Source organism: Coffea arabica, chromosome 2e (genome assembly GCF_036785885.1).
Source record: "Coffea arabica cultivar ET-39 chromosome 2e, Coffea Arabica ET-39 HiFi, whole genome shotgun sequence".
In the NCBI taxonomy this organism is placed as follows: domain Eukaryota; kingdom Viridiplantae; phylum Streptophyta; class Magnoliopsida; order Gentianales; family Rubiaceae; genus Coffea; species Coffea arabica.
In genome coordinates this window covers 15,628,365-15,654,071 of record NC_092313.1, presented here as the reverse complement: position 1 = coordinate 15,654,071, position 25,707 = coordinate 15,628,365, and the positions used below count along the sequence as shown (strand labels likewise).

General features: G+C 37.4%; 3 protein-coding genes across 5 annotated transcripts; 2 read left to right on the top strand and 1 right to left on the bottom strand.

The window, feature by feature from the left end:
• Positions 1-3,784: 3,784 nt before the first annotated feature.
• On the top strand, positions 3,785-14,600 carry LOC140036726 (uncharacterized). Of its 2 annotated transcripts, XM_072079235.1 has the most exons (10): positions 3,785-4,181; positions 4,688-6,326; positions 6,922-8,346; positions 8,659-8,987; positions 10,271-12,024; positions 12,605-13,034; positions 13,142-13,304; positions 13,766-13,869; positions 14,025-14,116; positions 14,203-14,600. In XM_072079235.1, exons 1-10 carry the CDS (start codon positions 3,958-3,960, stop codon positions 14,277-14,279), a joined length of 6,237 nt encoding a protein of 2,078 aa, XP_071935336.1. In that variant the 5' UTR covers positions 3,785-3,957; the 3' UTR covers positions 14,280-14,600. The 2 variants fall into 2 exon arrangements, 1 of the variants encoding a protein (XP_071935336.1); XR_011840260.1 differs by lacking the exons at positions 13,142-13,304; positions 13,766-13,869; positions 14,025-14,116; positions 14,203-14,600 and adding an exon at positions 12,304-12,476 and having other exon boundaries at positions 3,807-4,181; positions 12,605-12,736.
• A 650-nt stretch (positions 14,601-15,250) lies between these two features.
• Positions 15,251-15,895, top strand: LOC113731176 (uncharacterized). The gene has a single exon (XM_027256278.2). It carries the CDS (start codon positions 15,387-15,389, stop codon positions 15,786-15,788), a length of 402 nt encoding a protein of 133 aa, XP_027112079.2. The 5' UTR covers positions 15,251-15,386; the 3' UTR covers positions 15,789-15,895.
• Positions 15,896-18,196: 2,301 nt separating this feature from the next.
• Positions 18,197-24,420, bottom strand: LOC113731175 (triosephosphate isomerase, chloroplastic). 2 transcript variants are annotated; one of them, XM_027256277.2, is made up of 9 exons: positions 24,084-24,419; positions 23,121-23,147; positions 22,170-22,239; positions 21,332-21,455; positions 20,337-20,421; positions 20,038-20,170; positions 19,688-19,861; positions 19,324-19,406; positions 18,197-18,578 (listed from the first exon to the last, which is right to left on the bottom strand). In XM_027256277.2, exons 1-9 carry the CDS (start codon positions 24,285-24,287, stop codon positions 18,522-18,524), a joined length of 957 nt encoding a protein of 318 aa, XP_027112078.2. In that variant the 5' UTR covers positions 24,288-24,419; the 3' UTR covers positions 18,197-18,521. The 2 variants fall into 2 exon arrangements, with proteins under 2 accessions (XP_027112078.2, XP_071935335.1); XM_072079234.1 differs by lacking the exon at positions 18,197-18,578 and adding an exon at positions 18,766-18,833 and having other exon boundaries at positions 24,084-24,420.
• Between the last annotated feature and the right edge of the window lie 1,287 nt (positions 24,421-25,707).

Below are 25,707 nucleotides of genomic sequence, written 5' to 3'. Positions count from 1 at the left end.
GTTTTTTGCTCCTCTTGAATCATTTTCTTTTTTCTAATTGTAATATATTACTTGCAAGTGTTAAGTAGGACTTGGCTCTAACCTTTCGTTTAAGTACTTTAAGCAATGAACTATTTATTCCATGAGTTGAATTGTGCTGTTGCTAGATAGATGAATCACGTAGTTATAATTGTCATTGTTGATAAAGAAAATAAATGCTAGAATGCAATTTTGCCAAAACGATTTTTGACGAAATTAAAAATTAATCCAATTTTAATAATGGGCGTATAGTGCCTTAGTTATGAGTAGTATCTGAATTGTTTTTCTCCAATTATAAACCATTTTTAATTTTTTTTTAATTATAAAAAAATCTTTTTTTTATTTCATGCACAATCATTTTTGTAATAAAATTATGAAAATAACTATCGTAACACCTATTTTATGTGATAAATGTGCAATAAAAAATAATTAAAAAAATTTCAGTAATACAAACAAATAAATTTTTATAATATACAATTTATGTTAGAAATAGTAGAACTCTCAATCATGAACCTATACCATCCGCAATTATATAAGCAAGCAATACCTTTTCATCTTTGCTTTACAGTGTAACAATAAGCAAACAACCATTTATAAGATTTTGTAAAAAGTTTTCAGAAATAATGGATGATCAGAAAATCAATGCAATATCATTCATGACAAAAAACAAAGCAAAAGCAAACATACTTAAAAGGCAGAGGGGACTGACCTGGAAAATTAAGCCGGCCGCAAGAAAGTTGATTTCTGCTGGAGTCTCTGCACATAATATCTTCCACTACTGCTCATAAAAGAAACAAAATCAATACATTTACAAAATCAATAGAGAACCCAAAACAAATAAGAAACTGAGAGAGAGGTGAGGGAATTAACTCGATAAGTTAATTAAGTCAATCAGTAAAAGAAAAATTTGTAGGAGTAATTGTAGGATGAGTTAAGATAGTGGGATAGTGGGAGTGAGATAGTGGGAATATTGATGGGTGATAAGGTGATAGTGGGATAGTGGGAATATTGATTGGTGATAAGGTGGATTATAATCCACTATATTTTTATGTATTAAAATAAATACAAAAATATGAGTTAAGATAGTGGGATAGTGGGAGTGAAATAGTGGGAATATTGATTGGTGATAAGGTGATAGTGGGATAATGGGAATATTGATTGGTGATAAGGTGGGTTATAACCCACTACTTTTTTATATATTAAAATAAATACAAAAATTTAGAAAAAAGTATGACAAGTTTAGAAGGCATTGAGAGGGTTTCTGCTAAAAATCCCTTCCTGAATACATATAGATATAGATATAGATGTGTGAAATGAAAACAAATCTTCACTTGGTTTATCATATTCCAAGATTGTTACTCATGCATGTATGTGAAGTTTTATTAGCCTACTAACAAAGGCCCGTTTCACAAATGATTTTTTTTATTATTTATCTAACATTTTACTGTAATTTATGATAAAATTTTAAATAAAATTTATCAAAAGAACTTTTTAAAATTTGTAAAAACTTTTCTTTAAGAAAATTTTTTTTCTTTTTTTCTTGTTTCTTGTTTCTTTTCCCCTTTCTTTCATCTCCTCTTCTTATTTCCAATCACATTACTCATCATCTCCATCACTTCCCGTTGGCTCCCATTGGCCGGCTACCATTGTCTACAATCTTTTTTTTTTCTTCTCTCTTTCTCTCTTTCTCTCCCTCCTTCCTCTCCTCCCCTTCTCCCTATCCTCTTCTCTCCTTTTTCTCTTCTCCTTCTTCGTCATTGAATCAAGGGAGAGGGAAGGAAAGAAGGAGAATAGGAGAGGAGAAGAGGGAAAGGGGGAAAGGGAGGAGAGAGAGAGAGAAATGAGAAGGAAAAATTAAGAAAGAAAACAATCGTCGACATTACCACTAACAAAGAAGCCAGTCGGTGTTGGCCGGTAGCAGAGATAGTGGTGAGTTGAGGTGGGAGATTAAGCAAAGGAATGGAAGAAAGGGTTTTTTTTTTTTTTTTACATATTTTTGAGTATTTTAAGGTGTGTAGTTTAAAATTTTTGAAAATTTTTATGAAGTTACTATAGTTAAAATTGGTAAAAAAAAAAACTCATAGGGAAAAATTTTGGCAAAAAATTATTTTACCAAAAAGGCCCAAAAGATATTTTGTACATCCGGCTTCATTCCCATGTTGGAATTATTTAAATAAATATCTAATTTCCTTTCCCTAGATACAGTACTAAATAGCACCGAGAAGTATATAGGACGGCATTCTTCACACAAAAAGGTGCTCTAGAAAATGACAGCCCCGCAGCCTCGTGCGATTTTTTCGAAGGATATGGGTGATGCAGACCAGCAGCGAGAAAAGGCAAAATCCATTTCAAATTACTACATTGACTAAACTATACTACAAGAAAGTATTCCACGGAGAATGTTTCACAAGAATTTCTTTTCCCTAAGACTGGAATACTAATCTTGCTTCTGTTTCAGTGGAAAATTACATCAATTCCTTACCATTTGGCATGCTGTAATTTGTCATTCTCAATGCTTAGAACATTGAAAGGGAAGTGAACCGGTGGTTACCTCATGGTACTGATTACGGAATAAGGATGGTTTGGGCTGATACTACTATTACCACAGTTAAATTAAATTTTATTACCACGGCAAAATTCCCATCCAAGGACAAATCTCACATTTCCATCTGAGGACAAAATCTCTAGTCAACAACCACACTACTACTGTTTTTTTCTTTGGACCGGTGAAGGATGTTACAGTCCTTTTGGATTTGGAATTGCCGTGGCAACAAAGCTATAACTATAATAATACCATGTGTCCAAAACTAGATGTAAATTTGCATACTAACATGTTGTTTCATGTACATTAATGAGAACACTCCTTAAAGCTAGACAATTTTACATCTTTTGTTTTATGACAAAGTGATACTCAGTTTAGATATATGGAAAAATTATTTAGAAATACACTTGAAGAACTAGTTGGTAAAGATGACATGTGTGTTTATACCACAATGTACTTTTGCATGTACATGATGGAGTATACATTTATTGTAAAATCTAGTGCTAGCACCCTTTTTTATACCCTGCTAGGTAGTTAAAATTATTTATACACCATCACAATTCCAACTCTATTTAAGAAGCAAAATTCAATGGGGTTGTGTAGAAGGGGTAGAAGGTCTTGTCAGGACCAGAGATATGGACACAGAATTTGAAATGTGAACTTACCGACATTTTTTTTAACAGCTTTTTCGAATCGATTATGTTTTATATAATGAGATAGGTGATTGCGAGTTATAATTGAAAAGAGTAGTTACAAGAGTTTTTTTTAAAAAAAAAAATAGAATAATTAAAATCATTCAAGAGCTTCTTTGTCTTTTTACTTTCACATTTTCTTGATTTTGTTTTATGTTTAGATAAAAAATTTATTATCATAAAATAGGATATTTGTAAAAACAATCTCTATAAAGATAAAAGCGGCATGCACATTTGTTTTACCTTTTCATTTACTAAGTTACTTCATCGACTTTGTCCAAATCCTAATTCTAAAGAGGATTTTAATCCCTTAGGAGATACTTTAATACTCCACGTAAATAAAAAATGGATTGGGTGGTAAGATAGGAGTGAATGTAAATAGGAGGTTCTGCCATTTACTTAAAAAAAAATATATATATATCTACAAACCATTTGGGTCAAAGTGACGATAAAGAAAAGTATAGGTACTAAAGTGTCATAAATAGTGCTTTATAGTTTATAAGATGTAGACCCTCTTTCCCAAGTTTCAACTTCCGCACCAGAGACACGACGTCGTCGCTCGTTGAATTACTGCGCTTTTTCCTAAAACCCTACAAGAACAAGAACCCCTGAGAATTAAATTCTGAAGCACCTCCATCACCACCACGTCCAAGAGCCCTGATACCGGCTGATTCCGAGCCGACAGCAGGGGAAAAATTTACGACGATGAAAAACAAGAAAAGAAAGCAAATGCATGCCCACCAAAAAGAAGAAGAAGAACATCAGGGTCCTTCTAAAAGCTCCAGAGTTGACTCCTCTCAAGGAACATATGAAAAGCAAAAAACAGAGGCAGAAGATGGGAAACTACTGTTTAATTTAGAAGAGGTGTCTCCATGGAGGAATTTACAGTTGATTTTGTTGCTTCAGAATAAACACATTGATCTTCCCACGTCAGTATTCTTCTCTCTTTCCGTTTCCTTTTTACTAATCAGTAGACGCACCGTTGTCATTTATGCTAACAGTATACGTTCAATACTTAAGTTGTTTGACAAAATTGTTCAAATGAGTGGAACAGTTTGGGGATTCCTGTTTATTATTTGTTTGAAGGGATGATTGAAAAGTTCATGCTATTAGAAAGCCCACTGAAGCTTTGAAGGTTGTTTCCTGTTTGTTATGTTTCTGTTTTCATCTTTGTTTTGGGTGGGAGGTGAGGGTGGGTTTGAGAGTTGGCTAGGTGTAAAGAGGGCTGCTTTTGGCTTAGTGTTGCAATAACATCGCATGAGCTGTCGCTCAAGGAAGCCAAAAAGGGTTGGGTTTGGAGGGAGAATAAACCAACGTAATCTACTGTCTTCCATTTCCTCAAACCCAGCTATTCTGTAGAATGATTAGATTAATTTGTCATTCAAAAATTTGCCATATTTCTGTTGGAGTTTGATTGGTTTCACTTTTAATGCAGGAAGCTGGAGGTGGCTTGTAAGTATGTGCTGTTAAGAACATCTATAAGAGAAGATGGTGACGACAGCCTTGAAATTTTGGATGCAGTTAGTATGTCAAGAGTAGTAGTTTTTGTTAGCAACTGGATTGAGTCAGTTTTGATTTCTTCAGTTAAAAAAACTCCAGAAAAAGGATCTGAGGGTCACCCAGAAACTGTTGGCTTCTGTTTAGATTACAGATGCTGGGTGATTCTGAAATTCTGTTTGGAGGAGTCTCTAAAAGTTAATGTATCATTGAACTATTCAAGAGACTTTCTACGGGTAATTGATTGCATCTCACGGGATGCATTGGCATGTTTCAGTCTTGAGTTAAAAGATTCCAAGGAGTCAGCTTTGAGCAGTGAAGGCAATGAATTGCAAGAAACTGTGCTCAGTTGCATTTCATTGATATTTTCATCCCATAATGGCGTTGCAAATGCAAATTTGGACTTGTGGATTATGGTAACTGATACAGTGCTTGAAATTGTCAGAAAAGTTTTCAGTAACAAAGTTGCTGACAGCAAGGCGGGTATCTTCATCCTTCAATTCTCATGCTATCTGCTTGAGCCATTTGCTAAGTTTTTGAGAGTCCATCCAGCTCGTAAGAATGGTTTTCATGATTTTATTGATCGGCTTCTCGAGCCACTGATGCATCTATTGGATGAGTTACGTCTTTCTACATGCAAGGATCTAGGATGGAGTAAAAACCTACTAAAATTAGTTGAAGAAATTTCATCTCAGGGGTTATTTCACGCAGCTCATATTGATGGATTTTTGAGCTTGCAGAGCACAGGCAAGTATAAAAAATCTGATGACGGGAAATCAAAGGAAAGAATATTTTTTATTAAAAGTTATCATAGAAAACTATTTGACAAGTTGGAGAAGATCATAGCCTGCAAAAATTCATTGCCATTAGGTGGCGTGGGAGCACTATTTCACTTGTTTGTTGTGTGTGCCACAAAGCAAAAAGGAGTTTCAAGTGTCAGTAAAGTTTCCAGGCAACTGGAAGATTCTGCTGGTCATATTTCTGAAAGGTCTTCTGGTAGCAGTAATGTGGCGTTACAAACACAGAATTGTTCAGGTTCTGTGAGTGCAGTAACACGGAAGTCTCTTTTTGATTTCTTTGGCCAAATTATGGAATCTTTTCTATCGCATATTACAATGCATCTTCAAGCTGAATGGAATGTAGGAACCCCCTTGTCAGATGTTCTGTGTGTGTTGATAGCAGCAAACAAGTTGCTTGCCAGTTTTAAGCAGGAAAATATATACACACGATTGGAGGATATTTCTGAAGGGGCATGCATGAATTTCCTGAGATTCATTTATGAGACCATTATGTTGTTGTCTGTCAAGATTAAACATCTGATGTCATCATTTGGTTCAAATGTTAGAAATCAGGAGGTCCTGATTCTAATGGCAAAGGAGATAGTTGTTGCTGTGCATCTCTTAGTGGAAATTGAATATGAGGTTGTTGGGGATGATCTAGAAAGCTTATGGGGGATGATGTTCACATTTGCATCCTCCAGCCAGTCTATGGTTGATGTGCCGGATAAGCACCTATTAATCTCAGAGATACATATTCTTGGATGTGCCCTAATCAATCTTTACAGTGAACTTCGGCAGGTTGGTTGAATATCTCATATCAATTTTGACATGACTGCTCTTGAGTTCAAAAAGTGGGAATATATAATGAATAGGCGATGTTGATGCTGATATCAGAGGCTTTCAGTTTTAAACGTTATTTTGTTTGATACTAATTGTGTCCAACCTATGGAACATTGGCCTTTTGTTGGTAGAGACCTATCCCCCCGCCCTACAAGAAAAGATTTTCTCAGAGGGGCACAAGTAAGAAGGAAATTATCAATTTCATTTGTACAACCAGGCTATAGGCAAACTCTATTTGCTGAATAGGATGCAAACAACATCATAGGATAAGTAGGAGGTCATGGGTTTGGTATACAAACACAGTTGCATGCAAATCTAGCAATCTTAGTCTTTCCCCATTGCTTGTTATTGTTATGCTGAAGGAGGTTGCATGTAACAATGACAGAGCTTTAGTTAAAGAAGAAATACAACGGACCAGAAGTAGATGGCAGTTTGTTGTTTTTTTGACACTATTGTTTTGCATTTTTACACTTGATTGTCCTGTTTCAGTCTCTGTTTTCTTATGGTGGATTGGAATCTGAAAGATACTGATCTTATAGTTAAATGAATGCAGGTTAATACCTCAAGGTTTGCTCTCTGTAAAGCAGCAAGGCATTTGGAATCAGCTCATAAAGACGGTGAAGCATGCACTTCAGAATCTTATTGTTCTTGCTCAATGTCATTGAGTACATTGCTATGCTCGCTGGAGTTTAGACTTTCCATCTACAACGGTTTCAAGTCCATTCCAGAAGGCCAAGTGAGTGGATGTATTCGACTATTAACTGCAGAAATTTCTGAATCCCTGAAGTGGTTGAATGCTCAACTTCAGCTTGCTCCTGCAGATGATTTATCAAAGCCAGGTTGTACTGATGGTGGTTTCTCATGGTTTGATTTGAAGGCAGAACTTTTGGGAAGATTTTTGTCTGAAATATATACTTTAATTCTAGATTCCATGACTGTCACTTCTGGTAATTGTAATGCTGTTGGTAGTTCCATCAAGGATTTGATGGAACTTATGTGCCACAGCTCAAATAGCCAAGATTTACTTAAGCCAGATATCATGGATAAGTTTTTCTCCCTTGTTTCTGGACAAAGTTCCAGCTGGGGGGTTGGATTAGAAAATGATTCCTTGTCATGCTGGCTCTTAGTGTTCTTTTTCCGTCTATATTTATCCTGCAGAAGCTTATATCGACGAGTGATCAGCCATGTACCACCACATACATCAAAAAAGATGTCAGAAACAATGGGTGACCCTAATGCAGCTTACTCCGGGAAGGATTGGTTGGATGGCATTGTTCATAATGCTGAAGGCTACTTTTCTTGGATCATCCAACCATCAGCTAATCTTCTTACCATAATAAACAATGTTTCAAGGATGTATTTTCAAGATACTCTGGCTGGTTGCCCGCCTTTAGTCTATGTTTTAAATGCCATGACTATTCAGAGACTTGTTGATTTAAACAGGATGACGAAATCCTTTGAATATTTGCTTGCAAGAAATGATAAGTTAATTGCGGCAGAGATGATTGATGATACTAGAGTATCATATAAGAGAGGTAAAAAGTGGAGGAAGCGTCTCTTGAGTATGAAGCAAGAGGCTGCTGGGCTGACTAAATTCATGATGTTATGTTTCTCGTCATTGTTTAAGGACCAGTTAACTATCTCATATGATAGTGGACTTTCTAAATGCTTATCCATCCAAAATCTTCAGAATGACAATGCATGGGACCTTAATGTTGGTGCTCTGGACCAAAAGACATTACCAGCTGCAATGTGGTTGATTGCTTGTCAGCATATTGATATCTGGTGCAGACATGCTTCTAAGAAAGACCTTAAGCAATTTCTCACACATTTGATCAACTGTTCCCTTCTTATTGGAAGTGGTGGTAACGACAAATGTAGATCACACTGCATTAACAAGGTTGGCCATCTGAGGAATGTTACCACACAGCAAATCTCGCTTGAACTTCTGAATGATACTGGTCTCTATGAACAAAAAGTAAGATAGTATGTTCATTCCAGATAATATATTCACCAGCTTTTAGACTTGCATGTGTCACACAAGGGACAGGCTGGCCTTGCCCAGTGGACCTCGTAATAAATTGTTAGTTATTGTTTATTTACCTCTAGGGTGAAGTCATAGAGTCTTTATGTAGGCACCACCTTCTCCCTCTTTCTTCTTACAATCCCATGGTCCCAACCACACTTTTTGCTTTCCATTCTCCCAATTCCCACAGGCATCTAGCTATTCACTTAAAATTTTTTGACTGGATTCTAGCTGCAGGCAATTTCTTACTTTCTGGTATGTTAGTTTTTTCGCAGGCATATAGCATCGACATTTTGCCAGATCTTGGAAGCATCCTTGTCATCTATTTCTGCTGATTTTGGAGAAGGTTATCTAAGTTCACAACATGATTGGTCAGAAATTATACGCGCTCTTAGAAATCTATCTAACATTATTCATGCCAAGAAGTCTGCGAAGAATGCTGAAATTTGCAGAATAGAAGATGTAGCTCCTTCCAGCAACGCTGAGTATGCTTTGTGTAACAGTTTGCTGAACTTTTTGTCTTGGATGCCAAAAGAGATTCTAGGTCCAAAATCTTTCCAATCGTTTGCGAATTGCATTCTCAAACTTGAGCAGTATGTTCAATTCCTGTGAACCTTAGTTCTGATAATATGTTTAAGTGGCTATGCATATGATATGTGAGATCTGCTAGCTGCTGATGTTGTTTTTGGCATTTAAGCCATTTTTTCAATGTGCGGTAGGTTTATAATATATGTTTCCAAGGTTTAGATCTGTGTTTTGGTCTTAAGATGTGAACCAAACTATGGATGTTAACTAACTAGAAAAGTATAACAACTTGGGAATGAATTTTTTTGGTTATTGTTTGCATTGTGCAAATTGGATCAACAACTAAATCCAGAAGGGTGGGGGTGGAATGGGTATTCATTGGATCATCTTTCTTAAATTTGCTTTATGGAGCCTTGGCACTTTATTAAATGAACTCTTTTACTTGTCATACTATTTTAAATTTAAAATTACAATGTGAAGATCCTCTTGCCACTAACATTGGCTCTTTCATGTGTTAATAATTTGGTAAAAGGATTAGTTTCTTTAATTTAAGTCCTGAGATTAGAAGTGGGAACAGTGCCAGAGTTTTCAGTAGAAAGAAGCAGAGTGAAAAAGAGAAGCATAGTTCAGAGTTAAGACAGTAAAAACTCCAACAGGGAACCATCTAGTCTTCTGTTTAGATATGACCTTTTGTATTAGCTATTGGTTCCTTCAATTTTTCGATATTTTCTTGTCTTTGCTTGACTATCCTTTGCTTTGATGATTTCAGTATAATGTGGGCTTCTTTTGACTGACAGTGTGGTATTCTAGGTTGAGTATTGCATCTGTGGTCACTGTGGCATTCTAGGTTGAGTATTGCATCTGTGGTCACTGTGGTGTGGAAGCACTGACCTTTGGTGGTTGCTTCAGCTAACAACTCTTTATTTTTCAGTTTAAAAATTTGATATTGGCTACTTGCCCTATATAGGGTTTGTCTCTTGATTAATACTCCAGCATCTTAGTTAATGAGTTTGGATTCAGTAGAAGTATAAATGCACATTATTTGTATTACATACGCAAATTTTTGTGAAAGTTTGCCTACCTGTCTATATGTGGTTTGAATTTATGCTCTTTCAGATCCTAATCAGCTTAATCTTGTAGAACAATTCACTGCAACTTGGAAAATTAAAGTGGGGCGAGGACTTTATTATTTTCTTTTCTTATTTGATTTGAATTCTATGGTACTGGTTAGTCATGCAACATGAGTTACTCCTTTTTTTTGGGGCAGGGGGGGGGGGTTGCAATTTCAGTTTATGAAGCATGCACAGCTTAGAATTCTTTCTCAGTGTTTCATTAAAGTCGTGCATTTCAGGGTTGCGGTTGGCAGCTTGTTAGGTTGGTACAACACCTTACTTGCAGGTGGTCATGATGAGTTTTTCCAACTGTTTCTCTCCTGTCGGAGGACCCTTAAAAGTTTATTGATGGCTTCATGTGAAGAGAATATGGATTACAATCACTCTTCACTTATTAGCTTACTATTAGAGGGTTCATCTCCTGTATTATGGCTTTTGGAGTCATTGCTTGCAGTAGTTGGATTTCAAAATGCTTCTTCAGAAGCTGTTCCTTCTCAACTGAAAGATTTGTTATTTTCATTGATGGATCACACATCATATATGTTTTTGACAGTGGGCAAAAACCGGTTGCAAATTTCATTGCTTTTTTCAGGGATGGATTATAATGGACAAGATAATTTTGCTGTCGGTAGTCAAGACACGGATTTGGCTGAAGATGAACCACATTTAGATTTTTGCAGAGACAATGATCCATGTAAAAGTTTAGCACTTGTAGCCAATATTTTAAGAGAACGCATGCAGAACTCACTTGCATGTTTTAGCCAAGCCTATGCAAGTGAAAACTTGGGAGTTCTGCCTGAGTTTCAGGAGTTGAAGAAATTGTCACCTGTGATATCTTGCATTCAAGGCTTCCTATGGGGTTTAGCTTCTGGGCTCGGCAACATAGATGCAGAGAATTGTAAAATGAGGATAAGATTGTCCAAATGCGAATTGGAACCTCTGTACAAACTAAACATCTTTATAAATACATGTGCAGAATATGTAAGCTACTTCTTACAGCTATTTCTTCTTGAGGATGATTCATTGGCTCAAAATCTAGCAATTGCTCAAAAACTTGACCAGCCAGAATTGGACCATCCGTGTTTGGAAAATGAAGAGGTGTTCGATAATAGAGGTGCTGATGGTAATGATGTTTTGCATGAGGAAATGCCACAAGTTAGTGAACCTTTTGGTAACAGAGGAAATAATGAAGTACATTATATTTCTGACAAATCTGTAGTGAAAGGGAAGTCCATTCCAAAAAATGAAGATGTTGAATCTCTTCTAGCCAAGGTTCAATTGTTTGATTCAAGATGTTTAAGGAAGACATTTTTGCATGAACTTATCAGAGGTGACAAATCAGAAGAGGCTTATTTTCTTAAACAGCTATTTCTTGCTGCTGCAGCTATATTGAGACTGAAGTTGGAGCTGGGTTGCACTGCTCTGTTGCAAAATATTATGCCAATTCTACTTGGAGTTTCTGAAGTCTTATTACTGGAATTTGCAAGAGATGTTGCTCCACCTCCATTTTCTTTTGTATGGTTAAATGGGGTTATCAAATTTATGGAAGAATTAGGTAATTGTTTTCCTTCATCCAGCCCTATATTATCCAGGAAATTGTACGGGAAGCTGATAGACTTGCATTTGAGGTCTATCGGAAAGTGCATTGTTTTACAGGGAAAAATAGCTACTCTTTCTTCAAAAGAGACTGGGTCAAGTATGGAAAAGCCAATTGAGTGGTTGAACTTTTCTGAGTCCTCCATTTCTCACGAATCGAGTTGCTTGGATGACTTTATAGCTAGACTGAGGACATCATTCAGAGTTCTGGTTCAGAAATCATCAGAGTTGCATTTGTTAACAGCAATTCAGGCTATAGAAAGAGCTGTTGTGGGAGTGCAGGACGGCTGCTTGACAAACTATGAAATTCATATTGGCAGTTTGGGTTGTGGGAAGGTATCTTCAGTTGTTGCTGCTGGCATTGATTGTTTGGATTCACTTATTGAATTTGTGACAGGTAAGGTTACTTTGCTTTTTGTACCTCACTCAGTTGCCCCCCTCTTGTTTTGAATAACATTTTCAAAAAGATAATCTCTATGTGGATTGCCAACTTTCGGCATGTTGATTTCATGTCTGTTAAATCATGGATTGTTCTTGGTTTCTCTGTGTTTGTACATCTTTATGTCTCTTGGTATCTTCCTATTTTTCTCAATTGATATGTTAGATCCCATCAGACAATCTGGTTTTTTGCCTTCGGCTGATTTGTTTCTGGAAGAATAAAGTAGTTTTTGCACAGAGAACCAAAGATTGGTGCTGAACAAGGCCTTGGTTCATATGGACCAGCAGGACCAAAAATTCTTTATTTGACATGCGGGAAAAAGTTGTGAATATAATGCTTTGGGATTTATTTCATTGATGATATTGGAAAGGAACTAGTATCACAGTAGAGCTATTTAGTCGACATGCTTTGTGAGTCCCTTTTTCTTCTCCAGTTGTTTTAAACAACAAATTGCCACAGTAATGCATCTTTTGTGAATTAGATCATTTCATGCAGTGTTATTTATGCATGTAATTATATTTTTTCCATTTGCTTCTAGGGCGCAAACGTCTGAACGTAGTAAAAAGACACATCCAGAGCTTAGTTGCATGTCTCTTCAACGTAGTCCTACACTTGCAGGGGCCCAGCATTTTCCAAGGAAATGTTAACTTTGATGAAGGTTACACTGGTCCAGATTCTGGGTCAGTCATCCTTATGTGCATTGAGGTGCTGAGAAGGGTTACTGGAAAGCATGCTCTCTTTCAAATGGATGCCTCCTATGTTGGGCAGTCCTTAAACATACCTGCAGCATTATTCCAAAATCTCCTTCAGCTTCAACACTCCGATTCTTATTCTTCAACTACTTCAAAGACCACAGATACTTGCTCCCTAAAAATCACAAGTGGCCGTATCTTAGACGGAAGGTATTCCTTGGACCTATATGCTGCATGCTGCCGATTATTGTGCTCCCTTGTTAAGCATCATGGAAGGTATGCAAAAACTTCCTATATTCTTGGTTCAAATGGTCCTAGAAATCTGCCTTAATCCCTTTTTATTGGCTAATCAATTTTGCTATCCCGGTTCTGTTGATCTTTAGTGAGACTCAGCGATGCGCTGCTCTTCTCGAACACTCAGTCAGTATTCTTCTTCATTGCTTGGAGATGGTGAATATCGATCCAATTGTGAGAGGAGGGAATTTTGCATGGGAAGTGCAAGAGGGTGTTAAATGTGCCTGCTGTCTGAGAAGAGTATATGAAGAGGTATGTGTATATGTGTGTGCGTGTACTACTCAGGGATAAATTGCTCTCAAGTAACTCTGTGGATAAATTGATTCTTATATTCCATGCACTAGAAAGATTGTACTTTTCCGAGCGTTTTAGGCATGCTGCAAGATATTTCAACCTGTTCAGGGTTTGCAATTTTAATTTTAGTTCATGTTCCAAATCCCTATGCTTTTGCCATTTTCCAAATCCCTAATTCTTTTACTAAAAAGAAAAGATCTTGTCCAAATGCCTTGTTGACCCCAAAAAAAAAAAAAAAATGCTGCTATACTCTGAATTTTAGCTAGACCTTGGAACTTGAATGGAGAGCAAGCTAAATTACTTGATGCATGTTCAATTGCATATACTGGTCTCACCCACATTAAATAACAATTGCCATTTCAAAAAAAAAGGAAAAAGAAAAAGAGAAGTTAACTGGTTATTTTTTCCTTGTTTTGCAGATAAGGCAGCAGAAGGATAGCCTTGGTCGCTACTGTTTTCAATATTTATCCTGTTACATATGGGTCTACTGTGGATTTGGTCCTTTTAAAACCGGCATCAGGAGGTGATTCCTGGTGTCTTACGTTCACTTCGCGGTCTACTATCCTGATCATTAGGAATCTGAATTTTAACATCAATTATGGATGATATTTGCATCTGTCCAACTTTTACATTGTACATGCCTTGCACTCACAGCAAAATGGTTGAACTTGTCAACAGGGAAATTGATGAAGCTTTGAGACCTGGTGTATACGCTCTGATTGATGCTTGTTCAGCAGATCAGCTTCAGCACCTTCACTCAGTATTTGGAGGTGAGACAACCTTTTTTTTTTTTGTTTGAGAACTATAAAGGGGCTAGTTGCTTCGAATCTAACTTTCTTATTCTACTGGCCTGTAGAGGGTCCTTGCAGAAGCGCTCTGGCAATCTTGCAGAATGATTACAAGTTATATTTCCAGTACGAAGGAAAAGTCTGAACTCAGGTTCTTCTGGTGGAAAAGGCTCGTATATTTGGACAGAGTGGTGTTCCTCGAGGGCTTGCTGGTTGGATAAGCAAACAAAATTTTGCTTTTACCTGTTCGTCATTTTTCGTGTGTGTGTACATATATATAGTTTCTAGTGTCCGCTGACATTTAGGGGCCAAGACAGCAGCATGCCTAAATTCCGCTTACTAGTGTCCTTGCATGGACATATGGGCCTGAGGAGGCCCAATTTTTTGTTAGACTTGGTAATTGGATTCATTCGTCATTGGTTTCGAATCATCCCGAGTGGATCTCTAATCAGCAGTGTTCTAATCAGCAGTGTTTGGTAAACCAAATTTCCATTAACTTGCTATTCAAACACGCGCGCGCACAATTATTACCACCATTTTTGCGTTAAAACATTTGTATGGTTCAATTCTGCTTTGTTAGCTCCTCAGCTTCTCTTAACCAATTAATTAGACACTGGTTAGACGACCCACTTACGCTGCAGCTGCTTCAAAAAACATAGTACTATTAGATTTTTTTTTTTTCCCAATTTGGAAAAAAATAAGAGCTTGTTTGAAGTGCCCTGAAATCAGGCACCAAAAGATGGGGATATAGTTTGCTTTCAAACTGGGCCACTCCAACAACTGCCAATCAAGAACTGCAAAGTGGACCGTGACACATTAAATTACGTTGACAGGCCATTGATGAGTGATGAGCATGACTGATCCCCACAAATTAGGAAACCATTTTCTAGCTAGGAAAAAAGTACTTTTCACTCAACTTACCAAAAAAAAAAAGTAATTTTTAAAAAAGGAAATTAACTTAAGTTCTCTATTCCAAATGGTGATGATCAAGAAGTCGCCAAAAACAAACTGTACGGTTCTAAACTTTTCGTACACATTACCCCACTTAATTTCAGTAGGTGCTCTCACACCGCATCAGACATCCCCTTTATAGTCAAGTGCTCTGCTAATTGGGCAACAACTAGGACCAGCAGACTAGCAGTACAATAAGATTAAGTCACGTACCCCTTCAATTCCCAACGACCTCCTGAATTTGTCCTAAAATTAAAGAGAGTCCAGACTCCAGAAGCCACCACTCAATCATCAATCGTATATGATCATGGTTCACAGAAGAAGCACTGCAGCCTCCTTCTTGGAGGTTTTCTCACTGAACCCTCTGCCTTATCCGGTTCTGCTGTTCTTGGGAGTCATCTGTATCTTCCTTGGTCTCCAGTCGTACGTCTCTTACGAGTCAGTGGTAGAGACCGCTGAAGTAAACCTGGGATGGATAATGTTTGCCGTGCCGGTGGTCTTGATATTCCTCGTGCGGGCTTTGTCCAGCATGGACAGCCCGGAGAGGTTCTTTTGGGGTACTTCGCCGTGGGATCGGCATCGGAGGATGCAGTACTTTCGGCACCCGGAAGGGAGCTCGCCCTGGGGAGTGGCTGCCGTGATCCTGCTGCTGATTGTTTTGTTGCAATTTCAGTCTACTTTTCTTGATAGTTGGTTTATATGACCAGTAGTAGTTGTTCTTGTGGAAGATCAGTTCATAGTCCACTTTCTCGTGTGTTTTTGCAAGTATGTACAGCTTGTTGGTTGATAGTAATAATTGGTTTTGCGTTACTCTTTCTTTTTTTTTTTCTTCTTCTTCGTGTACATGTATTAAAAGCAGGGAAATCTTTTGTTTGTTAAAGTGTTACACGGTTGGATCAGACATCAGAGTGAGAGTTTGTCATCTTAGATGATGTTGGCGATTCATGATTGTTGAGTTGTACTCCATAATCCATACAGGGCCTGAAATTCTGCTGAAAATCTGCAACAAATGGAAAAGATAAAAGGAGAGAAAAGGAAGTTGCTGATCAATGGAGTAGTAAATAAATAGCTTAATGAGTATACAGATTGTCCATGCTTTTTGATGGCTTTCAACTTTCCTGAATTAGTTATTATTTGATGGTCTCAGAGCAGCATATCATTTGTTTGGAGATCTACGTGGTCATCATCCTTGACAGCCATTCTTGATGGAGCCCCATCAGTTACTCCACTGATAGAGGTTTATTTGTGGACTGATAAATGTTTTTTGGTTTATCATGCATGGTCGGCAGGTCTCTTGGTCGATATTTCAATGATCGTTATATGTGAGTGTGACCCAGGTTTTATTATCTGAATCACAACTTGAATTGATTAGCAGTTTATATGGACTTTTGTTGTGGACATGGTGCATTGATTCCTGTTCCTGATTCTTGAAATTGATTAGTAGCGCAATAATAATACCATCATGATTCAAGGAAACAGATTCCAACGAGTTAAAAATCATGGTGGTAAAGGGTATCTTTTTTGAAGGAATGGTGGTTAAGCGTTCGTTGAAGGCAGATTATTTAATTTAAAGATGTTAATTAGATTCGCTCCCTCATGTTGCTGCATTTCTGCACTGGGCCATTTGTGCTCGGCCTAGTTCTATGCCTAAAGCAACTTTCAACTACATAGATCCAATTCCGTGATGCAACTCATAGGCCTGCATGGCGGCCCGACCACCACTGCCAGTGCTAGAAAAATATGTCGTCTTCCAAAACCGTCCTTGATATGAAAGCCAATGTCAGATCAAATTTTGGAAAATTTTCAACCGGAATCACAGATGAACAAACGTAACAATTTTTTGGCAATTTACTATTCTAAGTAATGTTTCAATTTATTTGTAAATAAACACACACACAGAGATGCACACAACTCCTAGCTTGCAAGTTACTGCTGCCCTTCGGCTTACTAATCTGAGCTCCGCAGAGGGGTAAACCACATAGATTGAAATGATGATTGATAAGAAACCAACACTACGAGGATCCCCACCAAGAAGGCAATACCCCATGGGAATCCACCACTTTGATGTGCTGATGAACCGGGCCTGGGCTTTGGAGTCCCGAAGTTGAACCAGCCACCAGAAAAGCTAGGACGAATTAACAAGATTAGAAGGATGGGCACTAAGAAGAGGAACAACTTCAAGTCGATGGTTGCAGGGCTTAGCTGCTCCCTGTAATTTGTGGATTGGGACAATGATAACAAGAAAATGACAATGGCAAATATGGCCAGTAGCGGAAGCGGTGGCAAGGAGAGCGAGGCCATCGTCTGGCCTCTCCATCCTTGTTTCCATTCCGGACCCCTCCTGGAATAAAACCAATCCATCTCTCTCCTCTGTTGTTTTCTTGCCATCTTTCGAGCATTTTGGAAGGATGATTTATAGTAGAAGATATTGAAGGCCTTTGGGATGCTTTACTTACTAGGAAGAGTTGCTTGGGAATATATATTCTCCTTTTCTTTAACTAATGCTCACTCAAAGCTGCTGATGCTCTTAGTCCACTTGCCGCCGTAGTGCCAACATAAACGTACGCATACCCTTTTCCGTAGACGTGCACAGGATAACCCCAGCACTTGGCAAAGGCCAAGAAGCGATAATTTGAATGTTTTAGCACTAAGCTTCACTTATAAAACAAAACTCTGGCTCATTTTGACCAAAATAAAAACTTGAATTCCTTTCAAAAGAACACTGCAGAAAATTAAAGTGCTTATTTTTAAGTAGCCATCTTTCAGTTCAGTGTATTTGCTCAGTAAACTTAGAAAACTCCACCCGGATTCTTGTGTGCAGCTTCTAGAGAGCCACATCATACTTTTGGTGGTGCTGCCAACCAAGAATAAATGGTAGAGCTCTCCCCCCATCTTCCACCTCCTCCTCCATGACAGATTGAAAAATATTAAAAAGAAAAGGGATAACCAAAAAGAGGAAATGAAGATTTATAAAAAAAAAAAAAAAGAAGGCTCGGGATTCAAACTTAATAAGCTTTCAAGTTCAAACCAGTCCACAACTTAAGTTCCGTAAGCATCACCAACAAGAAATTCCATTTTATTTTGTGCCCCCTCAAATATGAGAACAGAACAAACAAAATCCAACTCTTGATTCCTCTGCGTTTTATTTATATCTGAGCGAAAAATTTATGTTGCATAACATAAAATCACTCTGTTCCGGGAAGATCATACATTGTTGAACTCAAAACTTATTTTGTTACACCAAAAGCTAAAATTTTAGCATACAATCTCTATTATTTTATATAGTTGAAGCGAATTAAGTGCATCATTCAATGTATGGGACAAAGATGTTGAACAGGATCAAAATCTGACCAAAAGATCCTGTTGCGCAATACTTATACCTCAGAAGATACTCCAATCCGCCTATCCTTTTGATGCCAAAAGCTACCTCAGAGGATCATGCAGCAACCTTTTTGGAAGTTACAGAATTAACAATTGTAGCAAACTCAGGTCCCTGCAGCCAATGAATCAAACATCAATTTTATGTTCCAGGTATGTGACTCTCTCTCTCTCTCTCTGCTTTCCCAACAGACACCACTCACCCTGCTAAACTCCCAATGCCCACTTTTAGGAGCCAAAAACACCAGCAACACTCAGAAATTCAAAGCATCCTCTTTCTAATATAAAGCTCCTTAAAAAACCATCTCTTAAAATGGAGAAGAAAACCTCAATAATCAAAATGCGCCAATTTTTATGAGATCACTAATCCCTGTCATTAAGAACAACAAATTCACTACCACATGTCTCTATGGATATTCAATTATTAACACCAAAGACAACACATGTAAAGGTTACTAAACAATAAACATAGGATTGTATGCCTAAAAGCCTTCTGAATCTGATCGAATATAGTAAACAATTGCCAAATATAAGACTAACATGCCAGCATGTCAAGGTATTGTGAACTAGCAAAATGAGATGAACTGTTGTCTCAAATGAAGATAAGAAGCGACAGTATTCAAAGTTGTGAAGTTGCCGAACTAGCTGCATGAAATAAACAGCTTGCACTCATGGTAAGATAACATGTTGCTATCACTGGCACGAGAGAGCCTCTTCTCCTTGCTCACCCCAATCCCTTTTTGGCCAAACTTTGAAATATGTTAAATTTTCATTTGCTAGTCCACACCAAGTAAACAAACATAAAACCTAAACAGTAGACAGCAGAACTAGGTATAAATATCTAAAAGGCAGAATAGTACCTTTAAGGAAGCACCACCTACAAGAAATCCATCAATATCTTCTTGTTTTGCAAGATCAGCACAGTTGCTTCCATTAACAGAACCTGCAAAAAGATACTCAGTAGTCTAATAATATAAAAAAAAAAAAAGGATTCAACCATAAAAAATATTCTGAATCATCTGGAAAGCTCATGTCCGCTGGAGCAGAAACAAAGACAAGGACGAAAAGGTCAATTGAATTCCTGACCCACAGCATTCTTTGAGATCATATACAGCAATAGTTAATGAAGCTGCACAGGAACAATAGCTTCTACTTTTCTTTTCGGTTCTTTTTTTTCGTCGGGGAGGGGGGAGTGAGAGATAGAGAGAGAGAGAGAGATTAGACCTCCATAGATAATTCTTGTTTTAGAAGCAACTTCAGCTGAAACATTCTTAATAAGCCAATCACGAACAGCTACATGCACTTCCTGTGCTTGCTGAGGTGTGGCCACTTTACCAGTTCCAATAGCCCATACTGGCTCATAGGCAATAACAACATCATCCCAGCTTGGTACAGCATCTGCAATATCATGAATTATATGTGACATTAAAATTGATAACCATCATGTTTTCTTTTTTGATGGTCCATGTCCCACTTAAACATTTACTCATGAGAGAGACAGAGGGAAGGAGGGAGGTGGCAAGAAGAAGGGGGTGCAAAGGAAAAGGTTCATGGAAGATGAGTTAACAGCTTGCCTGCAAAAGCCTTCAGTTGCTTATAACAGACATCAAAAGTTTTTCCTTCTTCCCTTTCCTGCAAAAGCTCTCCAATGCAGGCAATCACTCCAAGACCTTGGCCCAAGGCATAAGCAGCCTTCTTTCCTATAAACTGCATGATAAGGGGTTCTGTCAGTTTTAAGAATTCCTTGTTTCATTTTTATTATAATTCTCTACTTATTTACTGGTAAATTAGAAAGATTTTCAAAGCACAAACTGCAAATCGACTAGCGAGAAGAAAACAGGTTAAAAAGTAGTAAAATCTGGAAGACTCTTACTTCATCATCTTCTCCAATTATATGCCTTCGCTCAGAATGCCCAAGAATGACCCATTTGCATCCAATATCTTTCAATTGTTCCCCGCTATGAAACAAAAATGAAAATTAAGATTATTTCAGTCATTTGTTAAGGCATTGGAATAGCCACAAACCAATCAACAATTAAAATGATCAACAAGCTGAACTCAGACTATTAAGCCATCAGCAATTGAAAACCCAAGGAAGTAGTCCTATTGAAAGAGCAAACTCTGTCTAAAGAATGTTGGCCTAAAAGCTTGTAAAGATCTATTAATATACAGTTAACTCACGATAAAACGTCTGCATAATCCATTCACTGCAAGAAAGAATTTTGAGCTAGAATGAAAAAATGCTGTAAGGTTCTCTCTCTCTCTCTCTCTCTCTCACCCTTTCCATCCCTCCCTCTCTCTCTAATGCATTTCAAACCAGTGGAGGTTAAATGGCAAATGGGGACAATCACAGACACCAGCCACATTTAGAATGGGATGGAGCTATCCCTGATTTTTCTTACTTCCATATACTTGCATAATCGTGTATCTCTCTTCTATATTCTGCAATCTAGCAAAAGTTACTAACCACTAAGCAAGTCCCAACTTCATCACAACATCTAAAACTCACAAATTTTGCCAAATTGAACACCCTTGTATGCATTTGAACTTATCAGATTCAAATCCCCATTGCCATGCAAACCTTGTAATGTCAAAGTCAAACCAACTAATCACCTCTAAGCATAAGACCTACGTAATCACCAGCGAAGTGGCAAGCTGGTATAATTGGGAGTCAAGGTAACAAAATCACAGACAAGTGAGCTACAACATGCCCACCTATCCAAATCGCCTCACTTCTCCCTAATACTCATTCTCCAACTTCTGAAACAGAAGAATGCAGGCAACTGATATTTTGGTCCCACTAAACTAATCTCACCAGATTTACCACAAGTTTAATGAAAAAATAGTACAATACGCATATAACCTCACCTGATTTCCCCAGTAAAAGCTCCACCTTTCCCTATCCAACAATTTTGAGCAGAAACTTCCATGCGATCGGTTAATGAGCTCTTTACTTGATCAATGTATATAAATGGAGGTGCCACAACAACATCTGGACATTTCAAAGAGCCAAAATAAATCTAGTAATTTGGCATTCAAAGCTGAAGAGCTGCTGAATACGATTTAGATTAGCAAATAACTAAGACAAAGTAGTTTAGCGCCTCAAATGTGGCAAGATAAGATGCACAATTGGCAATTAAACAGAAAAGTATAGCATCCAAATCGTAGCCACCCAGGTGTAAAAATAATGCAAGGCACTGCTCTAAATTCTACAAGCTTTCAAACAGACTTATAGATGGAAATAGTATTATATTCAAGGTTTGCTAGTCATAGCATCAACATATACGGCTAACCACTAAGCTAAGGTACATCTTACTCGGGGAAGAAAATGTAACTGAGACTGGATTATCCCTAGAAGATGCTTGCTAGAAATCTGTAGACATGACACAACTAAAAACTTTTACCAATTACAACAATTTCATTCCAACCTCAATGACATAACTAGTATAAAAGACTACTTTGGGGTTATTTGACAAAGAACAGTAATCTCCCACCAAGGGGTTCCCTATTCGCTAAAAAAAGACCAATCCAAGGGAGCCCGAAGGAAGAAGAATGACTATCGCTGTGTGATAAGGGAAAGGCACGAACTTGTGTGGTGTCCATTCATTCAATTCACATCGGTATGGGGCACATTGAGGCACTCTCCTGCACTCGGGACAAAGTGACTTGCTATTGCTATATTGAAAGCATATTGTGGACAACTCACCAACATCAGACTCCAGCTTTGCACTATTTAAATCAGAGATAAGCTTGCCGATGGACTCCTTTGTTCCATTCTGAGCAAAACATGCAATAAGAAGTCAATAAAGAACGAAGCTAAAGCATGAAAAAACTCAATCCTTTGCTAAATAGTGTACTCTATCTAGTCAAAGTTATCCAGAACTATCAGAAATGGAGAAAGAGGGGTAAAAGGAGGTCAACATATTCAGCAAATATGTTGTCTTATAATGTCATTATGCGCCAAAAATATGCTACTTACTTAATTAGACAAAAGAAATCACATTTTCACAGAGCACAACACCCATATTCTAGATCATGTATATCAAACTACACCAGCAGCGAGCATTTCACGCTGCGAAAAAGCATAAGAACAAGCTTGCCCCCATCCCCACCTTGTGAGTGAAAAAACTAACAATAAAAGCATGAATACCACAGGCTAGTTAGCAATGAGCATAAACTTACGAATATCAGTATCCTGGGACTATTTTTGGATGGTTAATCAAGCATTAAATACAGCTATTTTGCTGAGAAAGATAACAGGCAAGACATAAGCAAGTTCAGTGAAAGATAAGCTAAACTACCGAAATTAATAACCGTGACTTATTAGTTTTTTCTTCTTACATCAAATAGTCATTACTGTCCATTTAGTACCTTGGATTCTCAGTCCCTGTAATTTATAATTTACATGTGTTGCCTTCTAGTGGTATAATTATTATTTTATTGGCACCTTTAGAAGTCCAAGAACCCCCATCACCTTTTGGTCAGGGGCCGGACCTACTTTGCTAAAATTGTTAAAGTTCTTAATTATGAACACTGGACATTGAAAGAGTCAACTGACCAAAGAGGAAATAAATACACAGTTCAAGTATAAGTACCTGTATGATGAACGATCTTATGAAAATAAGAACTCAAAGAAGAAAAAGAAAAGGACACTTACACACTTCCAGTTTCCACCAACAAAGAACTGCAAGAAGAACCAAAAGACTCTGGTTAATACACTCTTTAAAGCTCATATATTCTCATGTCACACTGATCATCAGAAGATGAATAGTTTCTCGGAAAGCAAGTGATCAAGTAGAACCAGAAAGAGTGAAATACTGAAATAAGTTTTACAAACTGAAGTACATTAAGGAAAAGCATAATATTCGGAAAACGAACCATCAAAATTAACCAGGACGGGAAAAACAAAAAAGAAAATCTCCCAGATTCAGAGCACAATGACATTCAAGAACAGCCAAGAAGCATCATCCAAAACCAAACTGAATCATCATGAGTAACATACTCTAGCAAAAAGGTGGGAGAGAGAGAGATGGCGTAGAGGCGTGGATTGCTTCGGCTTGGCTAAAAGAAGAAAGTGGAGTCACCAATGACACCATTCTCATTTCTCAGTATGCCAATAAACTTATGAAAGAAATGTCATAATTTATCACTGTGCGGTAAGCATCATGATCTTGTCGAACAATATGAGCTTTTAGAGATTCGCATTTCATTGAAGACTTACGAATAAAGTAGTACAAGGTCTAATTCTTACTATCCGGAGCCTTTTCTTTTTCCTCTTTCTTTTTAGTTTGGTTTTGAGGGAGGGGACAAGAAATAAAGGTATCAAATTGAAGTCCAGTTTACTTCATCATTGTTCCAGTTCAACCACCCAATGACTAGAGTCATTAAATCCAATGCTTCATTACATTTTCATAATAAATTAGCATAAATCCTTAAACTATAATTAAGAGTCCAGAACTACCCCAATGAATTTCAAAGGAATAAATCTGTCATCTCATGGAACCCAATATTTATAGGCGGGCAACAGTAACAACAGTCAGTCAAAGAAGTCAAGTTCACAAAAAAAAATAATAACAATAATAATAAAAGACTAGAATAAAAAGGTTGAAAAAGAAATAACCTTTCCGGAGCCGGCCATTGCAACGACAGGCCGGCAAGCTTTATTGCGGGGGGAAGAAGAAGAAAGGCGGAGATGAGAGTCCAAATTTTGGAAGAAAGATTGAGCAGTGGAAATAGAAAGAGGTGGAGAATCGAGCTTGGGACAAGAAGAACGGCGGAGGCCGGAGAAATGGGGGCAAGCCAGAGATGTGGAAGCCACAGCCATTATTGTTGTTACTCTCTATTACTACGCCTTGGCCAACTAAAAGTTTTACTCCTCGTCAAGCAAATGTGAGCAGAGAGAACAGAGCAGATAATTTTTTAAGATTGGGAGAAAGCCTCCTCTCAGTCAGTCCCTCGACATGTGGCGATGTATTTTATTGGTACGGAGTTGTTGGCTGCTTCTCTCTCATCCCACGCTTGCTTTCGCCGCGTGCATTACACAATCAATGGTCCACCTAACCTCAAGAGTCAAGATAATGCCTTGGGCTTTTTCAAAAAATTCCTTTTTTTTTTCCAAGCCTTGAAATTTACAGTCAGTGGATTTAAGTCCAATTACCATTGCATATAATTCATTTGCAATTCATATGTATTTTTGAATATAAATTTTGCAATTTATGACTTAAATTCTATGAATTTCAAATGGTTTCTTTAATGGTAACCTATGGTTAATATCTATATGTTTGGATAAAAAATTATTTGAAATAATTATTATATCTTTTTTTTTGGAGTGGGATGTATGCAAATAAACTGATTAAAAAGATGAAACGTTAATTTTTTTTTTCAAACGATAACAGAAAGTTGAAAGGTTAATTAGAAATTGTGTTTTTTATACAAACAAAATATTTAATTGAGCAAGCTTGGATAGCAACATTTGTTCTAAATATTATTTTACTTACATTACAATTATGATTTTTAATCAATTTTTTATATTTCTAATAATATTTTATATTTCACATACATCATATTATAAAAATTACTATAATAATCATTTCAAATAATTCCTCATCCAAACACACCCGTCCGTTGAAATATGAAAATTTGTTTGTAGCAGCCATATTTTGTATCTATATCTCCTCCATTAAAAGATGGGGAAAAAAAAAAGAAAGGAAGGAATTGCACGCGCGGCTATGTTTGTATCTCCTATTTATGTCCTACCATACTTTCTCACCCACACCAACCAACAATGAAAACTACACCATATTTATTTATATTTTTCCCCCATCAGAATGGCTCACCGAGTAGCAAATACCACTCACTATGACGTCAGCACATCCTATGGTGTCAGTTGTACCGTAACAAATCCAAATGACCATTACGCTGCAGCACATTCTTTGCCAGCACTCCTTAAAAAAAAAAAAAAAAGGGGTCAAATAGCACTCCATTCTCCCTTCAAAAGCAGAAAAAGAACTGGAGCGCTAGAAATGTAGTGGGCATGGCCAATGGTAACGACTCAGTGAAGTGAAAATTTGGTCGTGCCACATTCACATAGGAGCAGTGAAGAGTCGCATAACTTTCATCACTGACTGACTTCCTACTCGGCTAACTTCACTACATTTGTATTCTCCTGACTTCTACTCGGCTAACTTCAGTGTGGTGCCCCCATTCATTCATCAACAAGTCCATTCACCGAAACTTGATCAGCC

Excerpts from the sequence above, each read along its gene's own strand:
- LOC113731176 (XM_027256278.2), top strand. The coding sequence starts at position 15,387 with ATGATCATGGTTCACAGAAGAAGCACTGCAGCCTCCTTCTTGGAGGTT.
- LOC113731175 (XM_027256277.2), bottom strand. The coding sequence starts at position 24,287 with ATGGCTGTGGCTTCCACATCTCTGGCTTGCCCCCATTTCTCCGGCCTC. Across the intron at positions 22,240-23,120 it reads TTGGTGGAAACTGGAAGTGT|AATGGAACAAAGGAGTCCAT; the intron begins GTAAGTGTCCTT and ends TGTTTTGCTCAG. Across the intron at positions 21,456-22,169 it reads AAAGCTGGAGTCTGATGTTG|ATGTTGTTGTGGCACCTCCA; the intron begins GTGAGTTGTCCA and ends TGAAATGTCCAG.
- LOC140036726 (XM_072079235.1), top strand. The coding sequence starts at position 3,958 with ATGAAAAACAAGAAAAGAAAGCAAATGCATGCCCACCAAAAAGAAGAA. Across the intron at positions 4,182-4,687 it reads AAACACATTGATCTTCCCAC|GAAGCTGGAGGTGGCTTGTA; the intron begins GTCAGTATTCTT and ends CTTTTAATGCAG. Across the intron at positions 14,117-14,202 it reads CCTTCACTCAGTATTTGGAG|AGGGTCCTTGCAGAAGCGCT; the intron begins GTGAGACAACCT and ends ACTGGCCTGTAG.